This window comes from Accipiter gentilis, chromosome 11 (assembly GCF_929443795.1).
Source record: "Accipiter gentilis chromosome 11, bAccGen1.1, whole genome shotgun sequence".
In the NCBI taxonomy this organism is placed as follows: domain Eukaryota; kingdom Metazoa; phylum Chordata; class Aves; order Accipitriformes; family Accipitridae; genus Astur; species Astur gentilis.
In genome coordinates, this window is record NC_064890.1 from 4030370 (window position 1) to 4048476 (window position 18107).

At 46.5% G+C, this 18107-nt stretch overlaps 2 protein-coding genes across 6 annotated transcripts in view; one reads left to right on the plus strand and one right to left on the minus strand.

Annotated features, from left to right (window-relative positions):
• The window catches only part of PODXL (podocalyxin like), a 45863-nt gene extending 38302 nt beyond the window's left edge, over positions 1-7561 (plus strand). The window contains exons 5-9 of the mRNA XM_049814347.1: positions 9-165; positions 641-699; positions 806-973; positions 2670-2726; positions 3981-7561. Of these exons, the coding sequence (XP_049670304.1) occupies positions 9-165; positions 641-699; positions 806-973; positions 2670-2726; positions 3981-4175 (636 nt within the window). The 3' untranslated portion in view covers positions 4176-7561. The remainder of the gene's footprint in view (positions 1-8; positions 166-640; positions 700-805; positions 974-2669; positions 2727-3980) is intronic.
• Positions 7562-8632: 1071 nt separating this feature from the next.
• The window catches only part of MKLN1 (muskelin 1), a 106194-nt gene continuing 96719 nt past the window's right edge, over positions 8633-18107 (minus strand). For 4 of the 5 annotated variants that reach the window (XM_049814343.1, XM_049814346.1, XM_049814344.1 and 1 more), the window contains one exon: positions 17769-18095. In XM_049814343.1, the coding sequence (XP_049670300.1) occupies positions 17974-18095 (122 nt within the window). In that variant the 3' untranslated portion in view covers positions 17769-17973. Of the gene's footprint in view, positions 18096-18107 lie in introns of all 5 variants that reach the window. The other variant, XM_049814341.1, reaches the window with a different exon arrangement.

The following is an 18107-nucleotide window of genomic DNA, read 5'->3' on the forward strand; positions in this document are numbered from 1 at the left end:
CCCTGCAGGCTGAGTGGAGGACCGCCAGCGTCAACATCTCCTTCTTCGAGAGCTTCTGCTCGACGGGCCAGCACGCTTTCAACGCCAGCAGGGAAACGTGCACGGTGATGCTGACCTCCCGTGAGCCCCGCTCCCAGCACTGGGCTGTGCGGGCGGTCTTGCACCGTGAGTACGATCCCACCATCCTGCCCGGAGGGGAACAGGATGGGAATAGCGTCGGGGACCCTGGCGTGAGGACGGAGCTTGAGGCTTGGCCAAGGGGCTCCTTTCCTTGGGCTGCCCCATCTGAATGGCTCGGGAGAGGCAAAATGACCCCAGAACTGAGATTTGCTCCTCAGTGAAGGCACCAGAACCCTCTCCCATCCATGATGAGGCAAGGCAGGGACCAGCATCCAGGAGGGAAAATTCCTCCCAAGTGGTTAAAATCCAACACCCTGGGTCTCTGGGGCTGTCCCCCTTCCAGGAGAAGAGGTCCTGGCTCCTTGTCTGGCTGTGGAGGCACCTGCCAGGGTTGGCTTCATGCCCACGTACCTCCATCCACCTCCTCCAGAAAGGGGGTCACACCATTGACCGGGAGGTGGTGGCACAACCTGCCCCCCCCCCCCCCCTCGTGCTCATTGCAGCCTCTTTCTTCCCCCAGTCCCTTTGGACCCTGAAAAAGTCCTCGAGGAGCTGCAGGAGAAGGATAAGTTAGACGAGGTAAGTGGGTCCCTGGGCACAGCGTAGCTTCCCTGCAGATGTCCCCCAAGGTGGGTGGCCCATGAAGCCCCCCGCTTCGGGGCCTGACCTATTCTTTCTATGGCAGTTGGGAATCGCCAACATCACCTACGACAAAATGGAGAGGGAGATGATAATCAATGATGAGTTCAGCACACCCCTGATCATCACCATCATCACCCTGGCTGGCTCCTTGCTGCTGATCGCGGCCATCTACGGCTGCTGTCACCAACGCTTTTCCCAAAAGAAGGACCAGGTAAGATAGGAGGGGGGTGGGGGTGGGGTGGGACAGGTACCCCAAGACCTTTTTGTCCCAGAGGCATCTTCAGGAGATGAAGATCATCAACGTTGCCATCTCTGCTGGTGGAGACATCCTACCTTGCCCAATGGGCATCACCCTTGCCTGTTACTCAAAGGGTGCCCAATGGTGGTGGGGGGTCTGGAGGGGCAGGAGCTGCCCCTTTGGGAGGATTGGGGAGGTGGACAACCAGGATTAAAACCAGGGAAATGGGGGGCAGGGGGGTACATTGACAAGCAGCACCCTTCCCTGCTGCCACCCAGGGCACCGGGCAGGTGAGCAGCATCCTTGGGTCTTAAATTTGACAAGAAAGGCTTTCTCAACCCACCCACCCCCCCCCAAAAAAAAAAAAAAAAAAAAAAAATTCTCAAAATACTTTTATGTGTAGGGGAGCAGGGTTAGGTGCCCAGCATCAGCCCGATGCCTTCCCAGGGGTGCCAGGGGCTGCGGGGAGCCCGTAGCTGTTGGCAGGGTGGGAGGACGGCAGGAGGACAGCCACAGGAGGGCATCAACGCTGTACGGCTCAGCCTTCAGGAGAGCTGGGCCAGGGCCAAATTTCAGAGCAGCAGCAGGATTTTAAGGAAGAACAGACATGGGGAAAAAAAAAAAAAAATTAATATCATTTTTATCTCAGGAAGCAATTCTGGGTGATTTTAGTTTAGCATCCACCTGCAAGGACTGGCTGTTCCCACACCCTGCGGCACCGGCAAGGAGAGTTCTGCCATGGGCTCGAGGTTTCCATCGGCCCCTGCTGCTGTTGCTGAGGATTTAGCTCCAGAGGAGAGACAGTAGCAAAAAAGGGGGGGGGAACCAAACCAAAAACTAAATGATGCAATCAGGGTAAACCACCCTCCCGATGGAGAAGCAAACCCCTGCATCCTACACAAATTGTTTTCCCTCCAAACCAGCTCATCCTTCCCAGGGGGTCCCAATCTCTGTCCCACGTGCCAGGAGCTGCGTCAAGGCAAGGGAGAAGGCAGCCTTTGCTTTAAATATTTGCAGTCTAACAGAGATGAACACAGGAGGCAGGGAAGGACAAACCAATGTCGGCATCAGACTTGTTTTTCAAGGCTTGATTTTTCGGGAGGGAAGGGGGGGAGGACGCAAGACCTTGACAGATATTTGACCTCCACCGTGGTGCCCTTGGAGCTTACAGGGTTTCACAGCTGGGCCATCCCTCTGCTGAAATCTCCCTGGTGGGGGCGAAAAACATCCCAGCAGGGACAGGGAGCAGCGTTAACATTCTTGTCCCGTATTGTTCAGAAAACGGGTAGAAATAGGGTAGTTTTAGCGATGGGAACGCGTGTCCCTCAAGTTACGTGGTGCAGAGGAACAGCTCTGGCTGATGGCTCTGGAGATAAATACCTACCAGCCACAGGGGAAGGTAGCAAAACCAAAGCAAGGGATGCCAGTTCCTTGGTACGGCTCTTGCTCAGAGCATGGGAAAAGATCTTTTTCCAAGCAGTCGCAGTAGATTTTTAGAAAATCAAACACATTTCTCCTTTCTGGATTTGTTTTTGGGTTATTTCTTTTGTTTTCCTCCTGCTTCTTTTCCAAAAATGACTTGAAAGTTTTTTTTTTATTTTTATTTGTCTCCAACCCTCCCTCCCCGCCCTTTTAAACCCTGCTGTTGTTTTACCTTGGAAATAACCAGCACATCCACCCTGATCTCCCCGGGTTTGATGATGGACATGTGGCCCTGATCTTTAACGTGAGTTCCAACATAGGGATCGGAGGGGCGGGCGCCGCATCCGTAACACCCCCAACTCTCACCCCTGGTGCTTGGTAGGGTTCAGTAGCTTTTAACAGGACTAAAGCCTACTAAAGCCCAGCTTTAAAGACCCCTTCCCCTTGCTGCACGGCGGGGGGGGGGGTGGTGGTGGTGTGCCTTGCCATGGAGGGAGAAAGCGCTGCCCGAGCATCCATCCACCTGAGGATTGTACCAGCAACCCCATGGCGTGAGACAGCCCCTGCGAGAGCCCAGGTGCCTCCTCTGCTTTCGAGCATCCCGCCATCCCTGCCCAGATTCCTGCCCCACCACCACGTGCGAGCCAGGGGACCCCCCAGCAGTGCCTTTGCAGCCCTCCCTGCTAGCGCCAAGCCCTGCAGTTTTGCTTCTCCATCCCTTTCCTTCTCCGTGGATTCCCTCCCATGGCTGTCTCCTGACACTTATTAGGAGCACTGTAATAGATTAAGCTGTAAACCCAGGCAGATTTTAACAGGGGTGCCCACTGAGAGCCCTGCGCTCCCCGAAAAGGGATGACCAAGGACTGCAGTTCCCTGGTGAATCCCTCCAGGGCAGGACAGGGATGAAGGCAAAAATGAGGATGGACTGGGGGTCTGCCAGGGGATGAGGGGCTGGTTCAGAGCCTGGAGCACAGCATACCAAAGGACTGGGGTGATACAGTACCCAATTCATCTTTCCCTGCCTCGTTTTAACCAAGAGCTTGAGAATGAGGAAGGCAAGTGGGCCAGCAGCATCTGCAAGGTAGGAGCTGCCCCCAGGTCAACAGAGACAATAATAATAATAAAGCAGCTAAAAAGGTACGGGGGGGAGGGGGGGGAGAAAGGGGAGAGGAAGAACAGATTTGAGTTAGGGAGGCAGGAGCTGGGATGCAGGGTCAGGGCGAGGCAGCGATGCTCAGTGTTTTCCCAAGGTCCTGGGGGAACCAAGCTGCAGCTGGGCTGAAGCTGGCAGCTGCTCCTGGAGGTTTTCCACGTCTCTGGCTGCTCTTTCCTCCCTACCACCATTAGCAGAGTCTCTCTCTTGCCAGCTCCATGCTATCCCCTCGCTGCGCCGGTGCTGACTGCAGCCCCCAGCCTCAACCTCACCGTCAAAGTCTCTGTATATACATCTATACGGGACAGCAGCCACAGCTGGCTGGGAGGTGACAGCCCCCAGGTGGCATGCACAACCCGGCCAAGCTGTTTTTCATTGGGGTTTCTGGGTTTTCTTTCCTCGCAGCAGCGCCTGACCGAGGAGCTGCAGACGATGGAGAACGGCTACCACGATAACCCCACGCTGGAGGTGATGGAGACCTCTTCTGAAATGCAGGAAAAGAAAGTGAACCTCAACGGCGAGCTGGGGGACAGCTGGATCGTTCCTCTCGACACCCTCATGAAGGAGGACCTGGAGGAAGAGGAGGACACGCATTTATAGGATACAGAACTCGATCAAGCAAAAAACAACCACCATCACCCCCCAACCCCCAACACCCCCCCCCCCTAATCCCTACGCCCACACAACTCCAAAACAAGGCAAAATTCCCAACAAACCCCAGAAAATCCCTTAATGAACTAATTATGGCCCCTTGTGTCACCATGTGGGGTGCAGGATGGAAGAGGAATGGACACAAGAAGACACCTCCAGGGCGCATCGTCAACACAAGCCACCATGGTGGCTGCATCCAGACAAGCATCCTCCGTCACCCGCAGGTGCTCAGCAGGACCTACCATACCAGCCTTGGGCAAACGGGGTGGCTTCGCTCCTGAAGAGCTGCTGGTGTCTCCTCCAAGCATGTCCCCTCCCATCCCACCTCTGACCACACCAACTGCATCCTCCAGCTACCGAGAAACTCAAAAATAAAAAGAAATATATGTAAATAGGATGGGAGACGGAGCACAACTCCCGACAGCAAACTGGCACCTGGCAGTTAGAGCTAGAAAAATCCTCTGGCCCATGCGGTTTAGCCATCACTCTGCCCTCCCCGACACGAAACGCCCAGGTATCGAGCGGAAAAAGCTGGAACAGCCTGTTCCTTTTTAATCCAGTTTCCATCCTCTCCCCATAAACTGCTGGCTGAAACGCACAACACATCCCGACCTGGCCGGACGGGAGGGATGCAGCAGTGCGAAGCGATGCTCAGTCCCGCACCACCCACAGCTGCGCCGCAAAGGGCTGTGGGACAGATCCTGCACCCAGCTGGAGATCGGGAGAGGCACAGCAGCTTCTTGTATTGCTGCAAAAGGGAGGGAGAGGAAAAGGGAGCAATTCCTTGAGTTCATCTCTCCTAGGAGAAGTGTAATGAGACCAAGAGCAATGCCTGGTCGCTAGCCCAGGCACGAGGTTGGGGGTTTCGTGGTGCAGGAGCCCAGCTCCAGCACAGACCAGCGCTGCGGCTGCATTTCCCTACAGAAGCGTTGATTGCCTTCCAGTAATTACGCAGCAGCATCTCACGGCCCACATCCATCCTCTCCCGAGACCGTGGGTTACATACACCGTGATGGTTTGTGATTTTTGTGGTCACGTTTTCCTGCGTGAGCAGCAGAAGTGGTAAAACAGCAACAGAAGCACGAGCCAGGTAGCTTGGTGGTATTCAGGGTTTTCCCATCGGTACAGCCCTTGGTGTTTCCTCTGCACAAGGTTTATAAGCTCAGTCCACATTCAAGCTCTTCTTCAAAAGCCAGTAAAGTAACAGCAAAAAAACCTTTCAGCACAGCAGCAAAGCTGGGACTGAGCTTTGTCCTGCAGCCCTTGGTCTCTTGTCCAGGTCTCCCTTTGCCATAAGTCTTTAGAAGGGAAAAGAAAAATACGCAGGAGCAGAAAGTGGCTGGACTGAGGCCATCTCTGGTTTTCCACTCCTGATCACAGCTCCCAGATGGCTCTAAAAGGATGGGGAGAGTTTCACACCTTTGCTCTGGCTTCGGTGAAGCAGTTCAGCCCTGGCAGAGGCAGGGATCAGAGTGGGGCTCCATCCTCCAGCACATGGGAAAGAGAGGAGAGAACCAGAACGACACTTGGGGCAAGAGCATCTCCCAACACATGAGGACGGAGGTGGTCCCAAGCCCTCTGCAACCCAGAGGAGCTGCAGATGGAAGAGCAATGCCTAAGCACAGCCTTTCTCCCCTGCTTGCCATAAACAGTGCATTCACCAACGCACCATGGGGTGATTTCCTTCGGGCTCCGCCACCAAGTCAACACAGTGGGGATCCGCTCCCACGGCTGCCCTGAACAAGGGGAAAAGCAGAGTCGAGCAATGGAAAGCTTGGAGAAACCCAGGTCGTCAGTCCTTGGAAGTACTTACAAAGGAGAGGGTTGGGGTGGTCTGCTCGGCCCCAGGACAGAAGCTGGCGGAAGATACATCTCCTCAAAGGAATTGGCTCTTCTCGCTTCTCTCCTGCACCAAAGGGCAGAGTTTCAAGTGTTCAAACCTATATATTTTTGTATGTAAATATGCCTGCTATTCATTAGCAACGTATTCAGCACACTTCACTTACCCGTGCACTGCACTATGGGGAAATAATTTTGGAAGGAATTAAAAAAAGAAAAAGAAAAAAAAAAGTAAAATCTAAAGGCCACTCTGGTAAGGGATCAAAATTCAACACGAAGCAGGAAAACACCTCCCGCCCAGATAACCCCACACCATGGCTTTGTCCCCGCACCAGCAGCATCAAGTTCAGCTCTTTAACATTGCAGCAAGGCTCAAAGAACTGGTCTTGGCATTTGCAATTGCTTTCGTGAGCACATTTGCTTCCCAGTTGCCCCAAGAGATGAGCGGCTGGTCAGTGACCTTGCGTTTCTGTCTTTTACAGAAAAGAAGTATGGCAAAAACATGGGGCAACAGCAAGGCTCTGGCCACAGTGGGTGGTGTTGCCGTAAGGATGCCCCTGGCAGAGCATCTCCAGGCAGTCTGGTTTTGGCATGTGCCTAAAGATCCCCTTTCCCAGCAAAGAGATGCCAAAGTGCTTTAATGAATCAGGTCCAAAGACTTTCCAAGAGAATCCTACAAAAGCTTGAGATAAGCAACCTTAAAATCTTTCCAAGCAGAGACCAGTGAAGATATTAACTGCTCAGCAAGTGCTTATAGTGATTTATATTTGAATAGGAATTGTACATTTATTTATTTTTCCAGACACCATATTTTTAAACCACTAATATTTTATAGTAGATTTTCCTTCCCCTATTTAAAGAACTATTTCCACGGAAAAAACAGTACGTTTTTTTATGTTGAGAACATTCTTTTTGGAAAAAAAAAAATCAGGTAGGAAATGCAGTGATGAGCATCTTTGGCCTTAATCCTTCCCTTTGTAGACTGTAGCCATAATTGTTAGACCAAAAATAACAAAAAAAGAACCTACCCAGGCATTCATTTCCTCCCTCCCTGCCCCTCCTCCCTTCCCCACGCTCCTCTTCTCTCCCCCAAAACAGCTTTAACATTCAACACGTTGTACAAAGAGATTACTGCTCTTACCTTTTGGTGAGAGTTTTACAAGCAGCTCAGATGGCCTTGCAAGAGACTTTTCTATTTTCAGATTCATGAGGAATGTGTAAATATTTTAGGACCACTTATCTCCTGCTCACAGTGCCATGACCCAACTGATGAGGTTGATACTGTGACTGTTGCCTACAGAAGACATACAGAAGAACACATAATCCATGAAGAACTGCAGAAGGATAACCTATTTCCCAAGGCGGCTACCCATTGAATCTTGCACATATACTAGAGCTCTTACGTACTGTATAGCAGCATCTCTCACGGGGACAGGAGTCTGATTTACACTGGAATTTACTGAGGAACTGGATTGTAGAGATTATTCTTGCATTTTCCTACAAATATATTTTGAAAGCATCATGTATTTCTGTCAATAAACATTCTTATGTAAAAGACTTCTTTCTTGGCTGAGTGAGAAGGGGTGGGAGAAGTAGAGCTTGTGCTCAAGAGCCACAACTAGCCCTTAGTAGATGTTACAACTGGCAATGGTCTGAGCTTATCTGGAAACCCAGCACCACAGGGTCTGCATGGTCCTGCTAGCAAGACCCTGTGAAAACATCAGACAAGCAGGAGCAAAACCAACCCAGACCTTCAGAGGTAACCAGCCATAGAAGAACTTGTATTTTTCCCCCTGCAGAAGGAAGTACAATAGTGGTGGAAAATTTATCTTAATTCAAAACCCAGAAAACTCAGAGGGGTGGGATGCTTAGTTGACGTGGGTGAGGGCAGCCCCACCACAGCCAGAGCACCTGTTTGAACTACTTCAGGCTCATGGAAGGAAGGGAGAGGGAGCTTGCCCTTATTCCTGCACGTCATCCTAACTCACTCCTACCCTGCAACCCCTCCTCACACTTAGGTCAGGCTGTGGAGGGAGGGAATCGAACCTCATGTCCCTAAGCCAAAACACCCTAACAAAGGAGGGCCATCAAATGAGGGCAACAGCAGGGTGAGCAGCAGCATGAGCAGTTCAGCATTTCCATTTGCCTTCAAGTGCCCCAGATAAAACATTTTGTTTCAGGTTAAGTTTCCACTTATGCAAAAGGAAGAAGAAAAAAAAAAAAAAGGAATTTGGTTTGATTCAAATATTAAAAACCAGTGGTTTGCATCAGTCTGTGTTCTAACTCCGTGGTCCTCCCCAGTAAAAGTTCTTGTGACTGCTAAGCACATGCTTAATTTACGGGATACCAACCCAGCCCATCCCTGATTTGAAGAAACAGGATATTTTCTCAGCTGTTCTGCAGTGCAGAGGGACACGGCAGGCTCCTCCAGCAGGAACAGTGCCTGCCACCCAGACACAACACACCACCAGATTCACAATTTCAGCACCACTACAAGACCTTCACAGACATTTTTCCATTCTTAGAAGCAAGCAATGTTAGAACGAACAGATCTTAAACACCCTTGCTAGCATATACATTTTTATTAAGAAAAAAAAATGAACAAAATACATTCTCTCCTTATGTACATTACATACAACATAACTACATTTGTAGATATTCCTCATATCACTCATTCATTTATGTACAGCATGGGGCTTACAAATCAACCCAGAAATTATCAAAGATGATTTATGCCAAGGAAGAAAATTAACACTCCAGGCTGAACAAAGATCATCCATTTATCTGTAAAGAAAAGGGCAGGATGGGGAATCACCGGAGTCCAGGAACAATGCCTGTAACCACCATGGGCTCAACATAGGACCAGCCAATATTCGACTTGCCTACTAAAACCCGTGTGCAGTTCACAGCGTTCATCACCCCACGGACACTCCTTTCCAGCCCAGGGCTGTCTGCACCTCTCGGTTCAGCTCTCCTGTGGTCAGGTGTCTGAGCCAACAACTGCAGGACAGACACCAAAGGGAATTCAGACCGACACCAGAGTCTGTGGGATTGCGGTAAAGATGCAAATGCTTCAAGTCAGATGTCAAAACAGAAAAAAGGGCCAAATTGTGGACAGGGGGTGGACACTCAAAACTCCAAGCACTACACAGGGGTAGCCAGCTTTTGGGGACCACACGAGGGTGTAGGAGGACAAGATAAACATCAAAGGTCCAGACAAACAAACCATCACACCGTATAGCACTACAGTAAGAGTAGAGGGAACAGCTCAAAGAAACAGCTTGAAAAAGCACCCCGATGGTGTCCAGCCAGCCAGCTTATCAGTGGTAAACCCCAAGCTACCCAGATCCTGTCTACACTATAACCTCTCTTTTAGATGAGTTCATTTCAGCAGTTTCAAAGTACAATGTTCAAAGGAAAACATTTACCGAGGCTCAATACTTCTAAAATGAGGCACGCTGCATCTCAGCATCTAAATGTACAAGATGCACATCACTACCAGCCCACAAGGATGGGAACGTCATCTCACATTAACTGAGAATGAGCCAACGGGCTTTAATTTTCGGCCCCTGGGCAAAGTGGTCTGCAAGGTTTGGGGCCTCCATGACTCAAGACTCCCATAAACTCAATTGTTTGTATAATTAAGCTCTTTCCCCTGTCCTACGATCTCCCCAGCATCCCCTCATTTCCTGCCGTGGAGGAGGGTATGCTGGAAGACATAGCAGAAAATACAGCTTTAGTAAATAGTAACAGCTACTAATAACTAGGGGTTTGTTTTCTTTTCCACTACCCAGCACAGCAGCTTCTGAAGTGAAAAGCGTTTTGCACATCAAAACATCAACAGGAGGGAGAGAGGGGAGGAAGGATAGGAATGATGAGGGAGAGCTGAAGAAAATATTCAGTCTTCACTGCTACTTTGCCTTCCAAATTACCACAGCAGACAAAAGGGGTAAAGGAGTGAGCAGCACAATAGTTATCTCCTCCATGGTTAGATACAAGGCAGATAAAACTCTTCTCCAGTAGAAGAGTTCTCCGCAGTGCTTGGGGAAGGAAATCAAGCTGTCATCTCTTGACTAGCATGTATTACTGCAGGGTAAGCAGAGGTAGAAGGATCATCTGCTGTTCAGACTGGAGCATTTGCACTCAAGTTGTTGACTTGCAACTAAGAAAGCACAGGTTGGTAACAGCCATTTTCCCCTTTTAAGAGCTGAGTGCTTTTTGTCAAAAGCTCAAAAAAAAAAAATTCACTTTTCAGCCTCAAAGTGGCTTCTTCAATGAACAGACCCTGTTCACATGCTGCAGCGCTCTCCTATTTAGTGAAACACAAAGTAATTGATTGAATCCCTTGGGCAGCTAGTTACAAAGTCAGGATATTTAAAGTGTATTTTCTCATCACTGGGGAGAAAAACCTGTCCATTGGTATTTGGGACATGAAGAAGACTGCAAGCACTGGAGCCACGATTGTGGTCTAGCCTCCCCACCAGCATATTAATTAAGAAGCTAATCTCCCTTAATGTCACTGGCAGCTTTCATCAGAAAGCTCTGAACATTTTTAGATTTTAACAATCTCTTAAGATGGCCAGACCTGGTCTGATAGCTGGTTGTGCTGCACAACCTCCAGTATGTTTGAATAGTGTTAAGCCCAGCTGGCTTCCTTGCAATCGCTGCAGAGGGACTGGGAAGAAAAAAATTTTGTATTAGTCTCTTTGGTGTCTTTGGGGTGGAGAGGGCCAAAGCTCAAGGCAAAGTTCCAGGACTAGAAGATCCTGGTATTGCATCACTTCGATTTGAAGAAGAGCCAGAGAATCCAGCTCACATAAAAAAAAATAGGCTCTGAACAGCAGACCTACTTGCTAGGAAAGTCTTCAAAGTCCTTCCACAAGAGATAGACCACATTTTAAACACATACTCATATGAGCCACCACTACGTTATCCCAAGCCTATTTCTCTTCCCATTCTCTCTGCCCTGCTACACTGCAGAAATAAACCAAACACCCCAACTACCAGCTGTTTGCCTCCACTGGTGAAAGATTTGGGATGATGAAAGCAAGTGCCAGAAACCTAGGACAACTTCAGGGTTGGTATCATCACCTTTTCTTTCTGTCAAACAGCTGTCACACTCCCGGGGCCACGCAAAATAAACCCTGCTGAGACAGGAGGGAAGGCTTATCACAGTGCTGACCGTTGGGGCACAAGTAAATAGGTGTACGCCGCAGCGTTACGCTGACAGCACACCATGCTGCTGCTGGGAAATCGGCTCCCACGCTTCCCCATCCTTACGCTGGAGAAGGAACAGCCCTTGGGGAGAACAATGTAAATCACGGGAATCCTCCCTGACTGTTTCAGAAGCAGCAGTAAGGAGTTTTGCAAAGGAAGCAACTAGAGTATGATGATGTGACATGGAGAAACTGATGCCTCAATAACCACCACACAGCTCTCACCTTTAATTCTACAGCAGATGCTCCATTAAACTTCAGGGAAGTCAGAAAGCACAGCATTTTAATAGCAGTGAACAGTCACACAGGGAAAGAAAAAGTCAGAATAAATGGGGGAATACCCAAGGGACCATGCTTTGACCATCATGCTGGACAGCATATAAACTATGATAGATTTTCCTTTCAAATTGGTAGCAAACCCAAAAACCTAACCTGGTAGAGCCAGTTTTGAGCTATTCACTCATGCCACCTCTCCCAGGAATGAACTGCGATGCCACACTAGAGCTGAACAGAGTCAACTGATTTCTGACAGGACTCAAATACTTACAGTCTCCAGGTCATCAGTAAAAGCTGTGCTGACTTACAGCTAACAGCTGGAAGCCAAGGAAACACGTACCTTTGTCTGCACCAAGTATAAATTAAGATTTCAGGGTACTGACAGCAGCTTAAGCAAGTCTGTGGCTGTAGATATTCAGAAGCAGAGCTCTGAATGCGGGTCACAGCAAGTAGCTGGAGTTCACTGCTAACAAACCAGTTCAAGCATATGAAAGCAAAGGAGACAGCAGCAACATGTTTTGGATCTGTGCTTGGGCAAGATGCTGCCTTGCAGACCTCTACACCTAAGCCATACAGCTGGTGTTCTACACAACCCACACAACCACTATCCTCTTCAGAGGTTTACGTATACAACCAAAGCATCCGTGGATAATCCAAAACTCCATCCAGTTCTTTGACCTCTACCAGGAACACCAAAAGTATACCTGCTGGCATCAACTGTTCTTGTGGGACTCTCAAACAGCAATACGCAAGTCATTAACTGGCTTCCACTAAAACCGCATTTGGATCCACTGCCTACAGATAAAAGCATCTGGAATCAATTTATCCAAGCACTGAGCCATGTATTATTATAATTGTTCCAGTACAGTAAACCTACTTTTTCCACTCCAACTTTTCATTATAATAGAGGCTTTCAGTAAAACAGGGATTTTGCCTATAAGTCATTAGCACAACTTGAATAATTTCCAGCACAACCTTTTCCATGACAGAATATCATCAGGTCTACCCTACCCATAGGCATTTAGAGATACACTAACAAGCTTCTGATAGCACATTTACATTTCAACCGTATTTACAGCTTATGTACGACTATCAATCTGTATCAAGAACAAGTCATATAGTTGTTCTTAAATTCTCCTTTCACAAAATAAGACCCGTCTCCAAATGATCATGTGTACTTATTAGAATCGGCCAAGCTCATTCAGAGTTTCTATAATCTTCCCCCTAATTAGAACAGCAATCATTTTTATTTTTTTTAACTGGGCCCACCTCTGTTTCTGTAATAACTACAGCTATAAAACAACACAAGCACTTCCAGAGACATACATGAATTGCTTCTACTGTCAGGACTTCACTTGACAATAGCCAAATAATCCTTAATTCTGAGCCAAACACAACAAAGCAGCTAAAATTCAAAGCATACACCAGGACTCAAGGTTTCACAAGACATTTTTCCACTTCTAAAAACAAAAGGTACTGAATGGAAATGTATCTAATAATTTTCGCCATTTTTCCCAGAAGCAGCACAGCATTACATCAACAGAATTACTGCATGTACAGAGATGTAGGAGCATTCAAGTTTAAGGTTGCACAGAGCTAATTCATGCTAAAAGTTTCACTCGATAAGCTCTACGAAGGTATTTCCTTCTCAGTTCTGAAATACAGGAGGCAGCAAGAGAATTAATAGCATTAACGTTACAGGTACCTGCCACCCTCCTGCATCTGAAACAAGCAGCACTAATGCTAATCTTTCTTACAGTAAGAGCGGCAAACAAGTTTCAAGTGTTTCTCAGAACACTGCTCTGAATTTATCACTTGTCTGCGGCACTCACAAGCGCAGGTTTGCACCGCAGGGCAAGATCAGCATACAACTTTGTGACAAAGAAACTCCCTTCTAAAAATTTGCACACATCAGGAATATGATTCAGAAAACAGCTGTTCCACAAAGCCCTATGGAAAACACTCTCCCAGAGTCATTACTCTGTTTTGGAAGGAGTCGCTAGCCCCGTATCTCCGCAAAGAGCCTGCCCTCCTGCCAATAGGTGGGTCCACTGAATTTGCTTACTGACTTCTCAATCATTAAATTTTCAGGCTAGTTTATTATAATCAGTGACCAAAAAGTTTCAGCAATTTAAGCCTGTTACCACATCCTTACTCCAGTACAATCCTCATAAAGGGAAGTTTTAGGATGCTCCTCAGGAAAGTTTCTGAATCTCCCTCTAGTTGCCACTGCACAAGGCAAATACCTCAGAAAAGCCTTTCCAACTGGGTCTTTGAAGACTGATTTTCCAAAATGAAAATATGATGTTGCTAATTGGTGTTCTGGCAGGAACTTCCAGCCTGAGCCCTGAGCCAGCGTGTACCTGTGTGTACACAGAGCCATCCTGGGCAAACTGAACTGAATCCCAGACATTTATTTACACAACTGGATATGACTACCTAAACTACACATACATGATGCTGTTCAGAGAAAGGGCAAACTAAACTTTTCAGAAACAAAGTTCTCCTTCCCCATTACACTTAGCAAAAGGAAGAGATGCTTAAGAATAAATATGTAACAAATGTTATCTTTAAAAGAGCCAGAAGAGAAAAGCTACAACTAATTTCAATAACCACTCTGCATCACCCTTCAGGTCTCCCCAGGATCAATATTAATAAAGAAGGTGGCTATAGTCTTCTCATTCTTAACAACATCATCTAAGTAGGTCCTTCTGCCACCTACCACATAAAAACAAGTTAGGTCACACTGCAATAGCAGTACTTGCTTGGAGAAGTCATTTTGGGAGAACTCTTAAGGACTTTTGCCTCGTGACTACTATGAGGGGTTGTACAAGACAAACATTAAGAAACTCACTTAATTCTGCTTAATCCAAGTGACCAAAAATCAAACCTGAAGGGCTTTATTTCTCTAGGAAAATGTGTCACTTGACAGAAACAACTTTGCATAAAGAATAATTTCACATTTTCAAAGAGATGATCTGCTGAATAATATTGTAAGGGCAACTAGGCTGAAGGCCAGTGTCAGTGAAGAACCAGACTCATGGATCTCAAAAGGGTTTAAAAAAAAAAAAAGAGCTAAATCAGAACTGAAGTCTTGAAGTCTGTATCAAGTTTATCCCACCCTGACTTCCTATAATTTTAAAAAACATACCAGAACCTTATAACTTTGGCTTTAAAGACCCCAGTGATCATAAATGAGTCTCTCTGACAGGTAATGATGCTTTCTTTTGCAATACCTAATTTACAAGTTAACACATCATTTAGAGATAAACTACTGTAGTGCAAAGATTATGCAGTTCTAAATCCATATAAAAAGTCACCTTATAATATAAGGTAAAGGCAAATATAGTATGTTTGTCTTGTTTAAGCTAAAAAGCAGTCTTTGCTACAGCCTGCAAGCAAGAAGGGTGAGGTTTGAAGACTTCTCACATACAGCTTGTATATTTATAACACTGCATGCACTGGGCTATGAAACATTTTCAGGTGGCTGTTTTCAGATCAAGTCAGGGTTTTTTCTGTTTGTACTTCAGTATTTCTGTAATGACCACATCTAATGCTTTCCTGGAATACCACCAGTATCTTTAAAGATCTGCACGTACTTAAATTCAAACTCTCCCTGTAACTGCTTGTTAATAACTGGCTTATTTTGAAAGGAAATTTATACTTCAATGCTCAGAATTTTTAATTAGTTTTTAAATCAGGTAGTGCAGCATACATCAATGCAAAGAAATAATTTAATTTTGTTTCCTAGCTTTAAGGACACAGTACCAGGGAAGACCCTTGGCAAAGCCACAAGAAACCTTCATTTTGGATTAACCTCTCTGGCCACAGGGTGCCTCTGCTGCTCAACAAATACTCCAAAGCTGAGCAAATGTTTCTGCTAGTTAATCACCAGCTGTAATCCATAAACTGTACTCGTGCGAGCTGAAATCGATCTGCTCAGGATAAAGGTAGGTCAGTATTTGATCATCCTGAAGTCCTCTCATTAGCTGGGATTGTCAGTCCTGCAGAAGCAGTGCTCACCTCGTTCAGACAAATCATTCATTTATGCTATGCTACAAAAAAACTGAGCCAGGCTGTCTGGCTTTGCACGCACCCCCGACGCAGAGGACAATGAGTTTTGATCGAATTTCTATAACACAGATCAAGCCTGACACGATGCACTGCTCGGCACCAACGCCATTCACAAAGCTTTTGGCATTCCTAAACTTCCACTGCCTGCTCACCGGGGCTCCTCAGTCTAGTTGTATCTCTTGGGTTCAGTGTCAACACAGTCATCGAAGGTGTACGCACAGAAGTTTACAAAGAGTTTGGCTGATTAGAAAACTGTCACAAAAAGCAATTAATCATCTGACTGAAGTTGGAGAGTACAAAGGCAATGAGATCAAGCAATAAGGGAGCACAACAGCACTATAGTTTTAAGTACTAGAGAACTGCAACATTTTGGCTGGTTGCATTAGAAGCGCTCAATTCAATCTCAATGGAAACAATGCCTCAGTTGGAATATTCCCCCAGTATAGCACTGCCAACATCCACATTCGTACCATATAATCTCCACTTTAACTAGTTAACAAAGCGTCAGCAAAGGTAGCACATCGTAAAGCCTAGTGGTGACGTAAAACTTTCCATGTCACTGGAAAAAAAAAAAATGCAATGTTTCAAAGAAACAATTTAATCAGATTTCATTTACTGCACTATGGACTGAGTGGATTCTTCCACAGACATCTGATTTGCCATCCACTGAAGTATACAATGTCTAAACAGTCTCAAGTTACAGGTTACTTAAAAACACTATATTTGTATAGTCCTCCCTGAAGACAAAGCAAAGCCCAGCCTCTAACATATTGTTCTTAAGTGACTCAACACTAGTATGAGATTCTGAAGTTATTTCTAACGTACCAGGACTACAAAAGTCACACAAAGAACATGATAAAGAGGTAATACAATGCAATCAAAGCAAGCAGACACTCAAGCTCTGAAAAAGACACTTCACTAACTCTTTATTTCAAGAGTCCAAATCACCTTTGCACACACAAGACTTCCATCAAGTTCAACAGGAGTCATGTAGCCACAGTGGGTGCAGCAATGATACCCTCCTGGCATGAACATTTCTGGACATAAAGCTTTGTAGTCTCATATAAATATTTACATCTGCCAGTTTGTACTGAATGCTCACTGACACCAAATGCGAAAAGTATCTAATGCTGCGTATGCGTAACCTTCATTCCGCTTCATAGTGCAGCACCAAGCCCTTACCTTATTTATAAAGAAGGCTTTCAGCGAGGAAGAATATATTTTCTATACATATGCATGAGCTTGCTTTCAAAGAGATTTATGCTAAAAAGGCCTCCCTCACGTTCAGATCTAGGTCTAAAATGCATTTAAAAGTGAATGAGCTGCACTACATAGGAAGGAGACAAGCTGTTCAGAGCAATCCTCTTTACATTTACACATTGACAAACGCACACAGAGGCATAGGTGCATGTAAACGAAGACAATCTGCTTCAGAAATCCTACACCCAACCAGGAGTAAGGTTGCAGAGGTTGGGTGTGCGTGTGGTGGAAGACCCAGTTCTGCTGGGCTCTGTGAGGACCTGCACAGTTTCTTACCAGAAGAGCACAGCAGCGAAACCAGAACAATCCCTGAAAAGGGGCCTGTGCAGATGGCGACCACACTCCCGTTCTCCAGTGACTTCTCTGAGGTTCCCACTTGCCTGTCAGGTTTAAGTGGAAGGCTCCAGAGAACAGAGGATAGGCATGTAGGCATTCAGGTTGAGATCGGGTATCAGATACAATTAGACACCACGGTCAGCCCGATTCTGGGACAAGGAGACAGATAATTTGTAACACGTGCTCCCCTTCACATGACACACTGCGATTACAAGACTCAAGACACATACATTACTATTACCTCAACGCGTGCCAGTGTCCTGCCACCAAGTTACTCAGCTGCTGAGGATGGAGTTGTAGGATAAAGCAATATATCATGACTAGCTACAAATGAGCAAAGAACAGCCTCCTCCCCCTTTCTCACAAAACCCAAAATAAAATCCATCATCTTTAATTCCAGACAACCCACAAATCTCCATTTTCCCCTACAGGCAAAAATGATCACTTCATGATTGGGTTTTATTTTTTTTTTTATCTTTCCCCCCACCTTTTCATCTTACATTTGCTAACTCAAAATCCAAAGTCAGAAAAAATATATATATTTAGTCGGAAGTACGTCAGTTACATTTTATTAACCTACTCCAAGGGAAAAGCTTCAGGGATTCACCATACAAGTATAAAACCCCTTTCAAACACCTAGGGGTTACTATATTACTTCATCCCAGCAGTCAATCAATGCAGTAAAAAAATTAAAATACTGAAAATGGATGCTTTTCCCCTCTTCCACATGTCCAGTGATTGCTCCGTTACAGCGTGATGAGGTCCACCAGGTTGCCTTTAGGAGGGGTCATGTTGTCTGGAAAGAAGTTGACTAGTGTATCAAACAGCTGAGTTCTCTGCGCATACGTGTGGTCAACATCTGAAAATCCTGGGGGAGGAA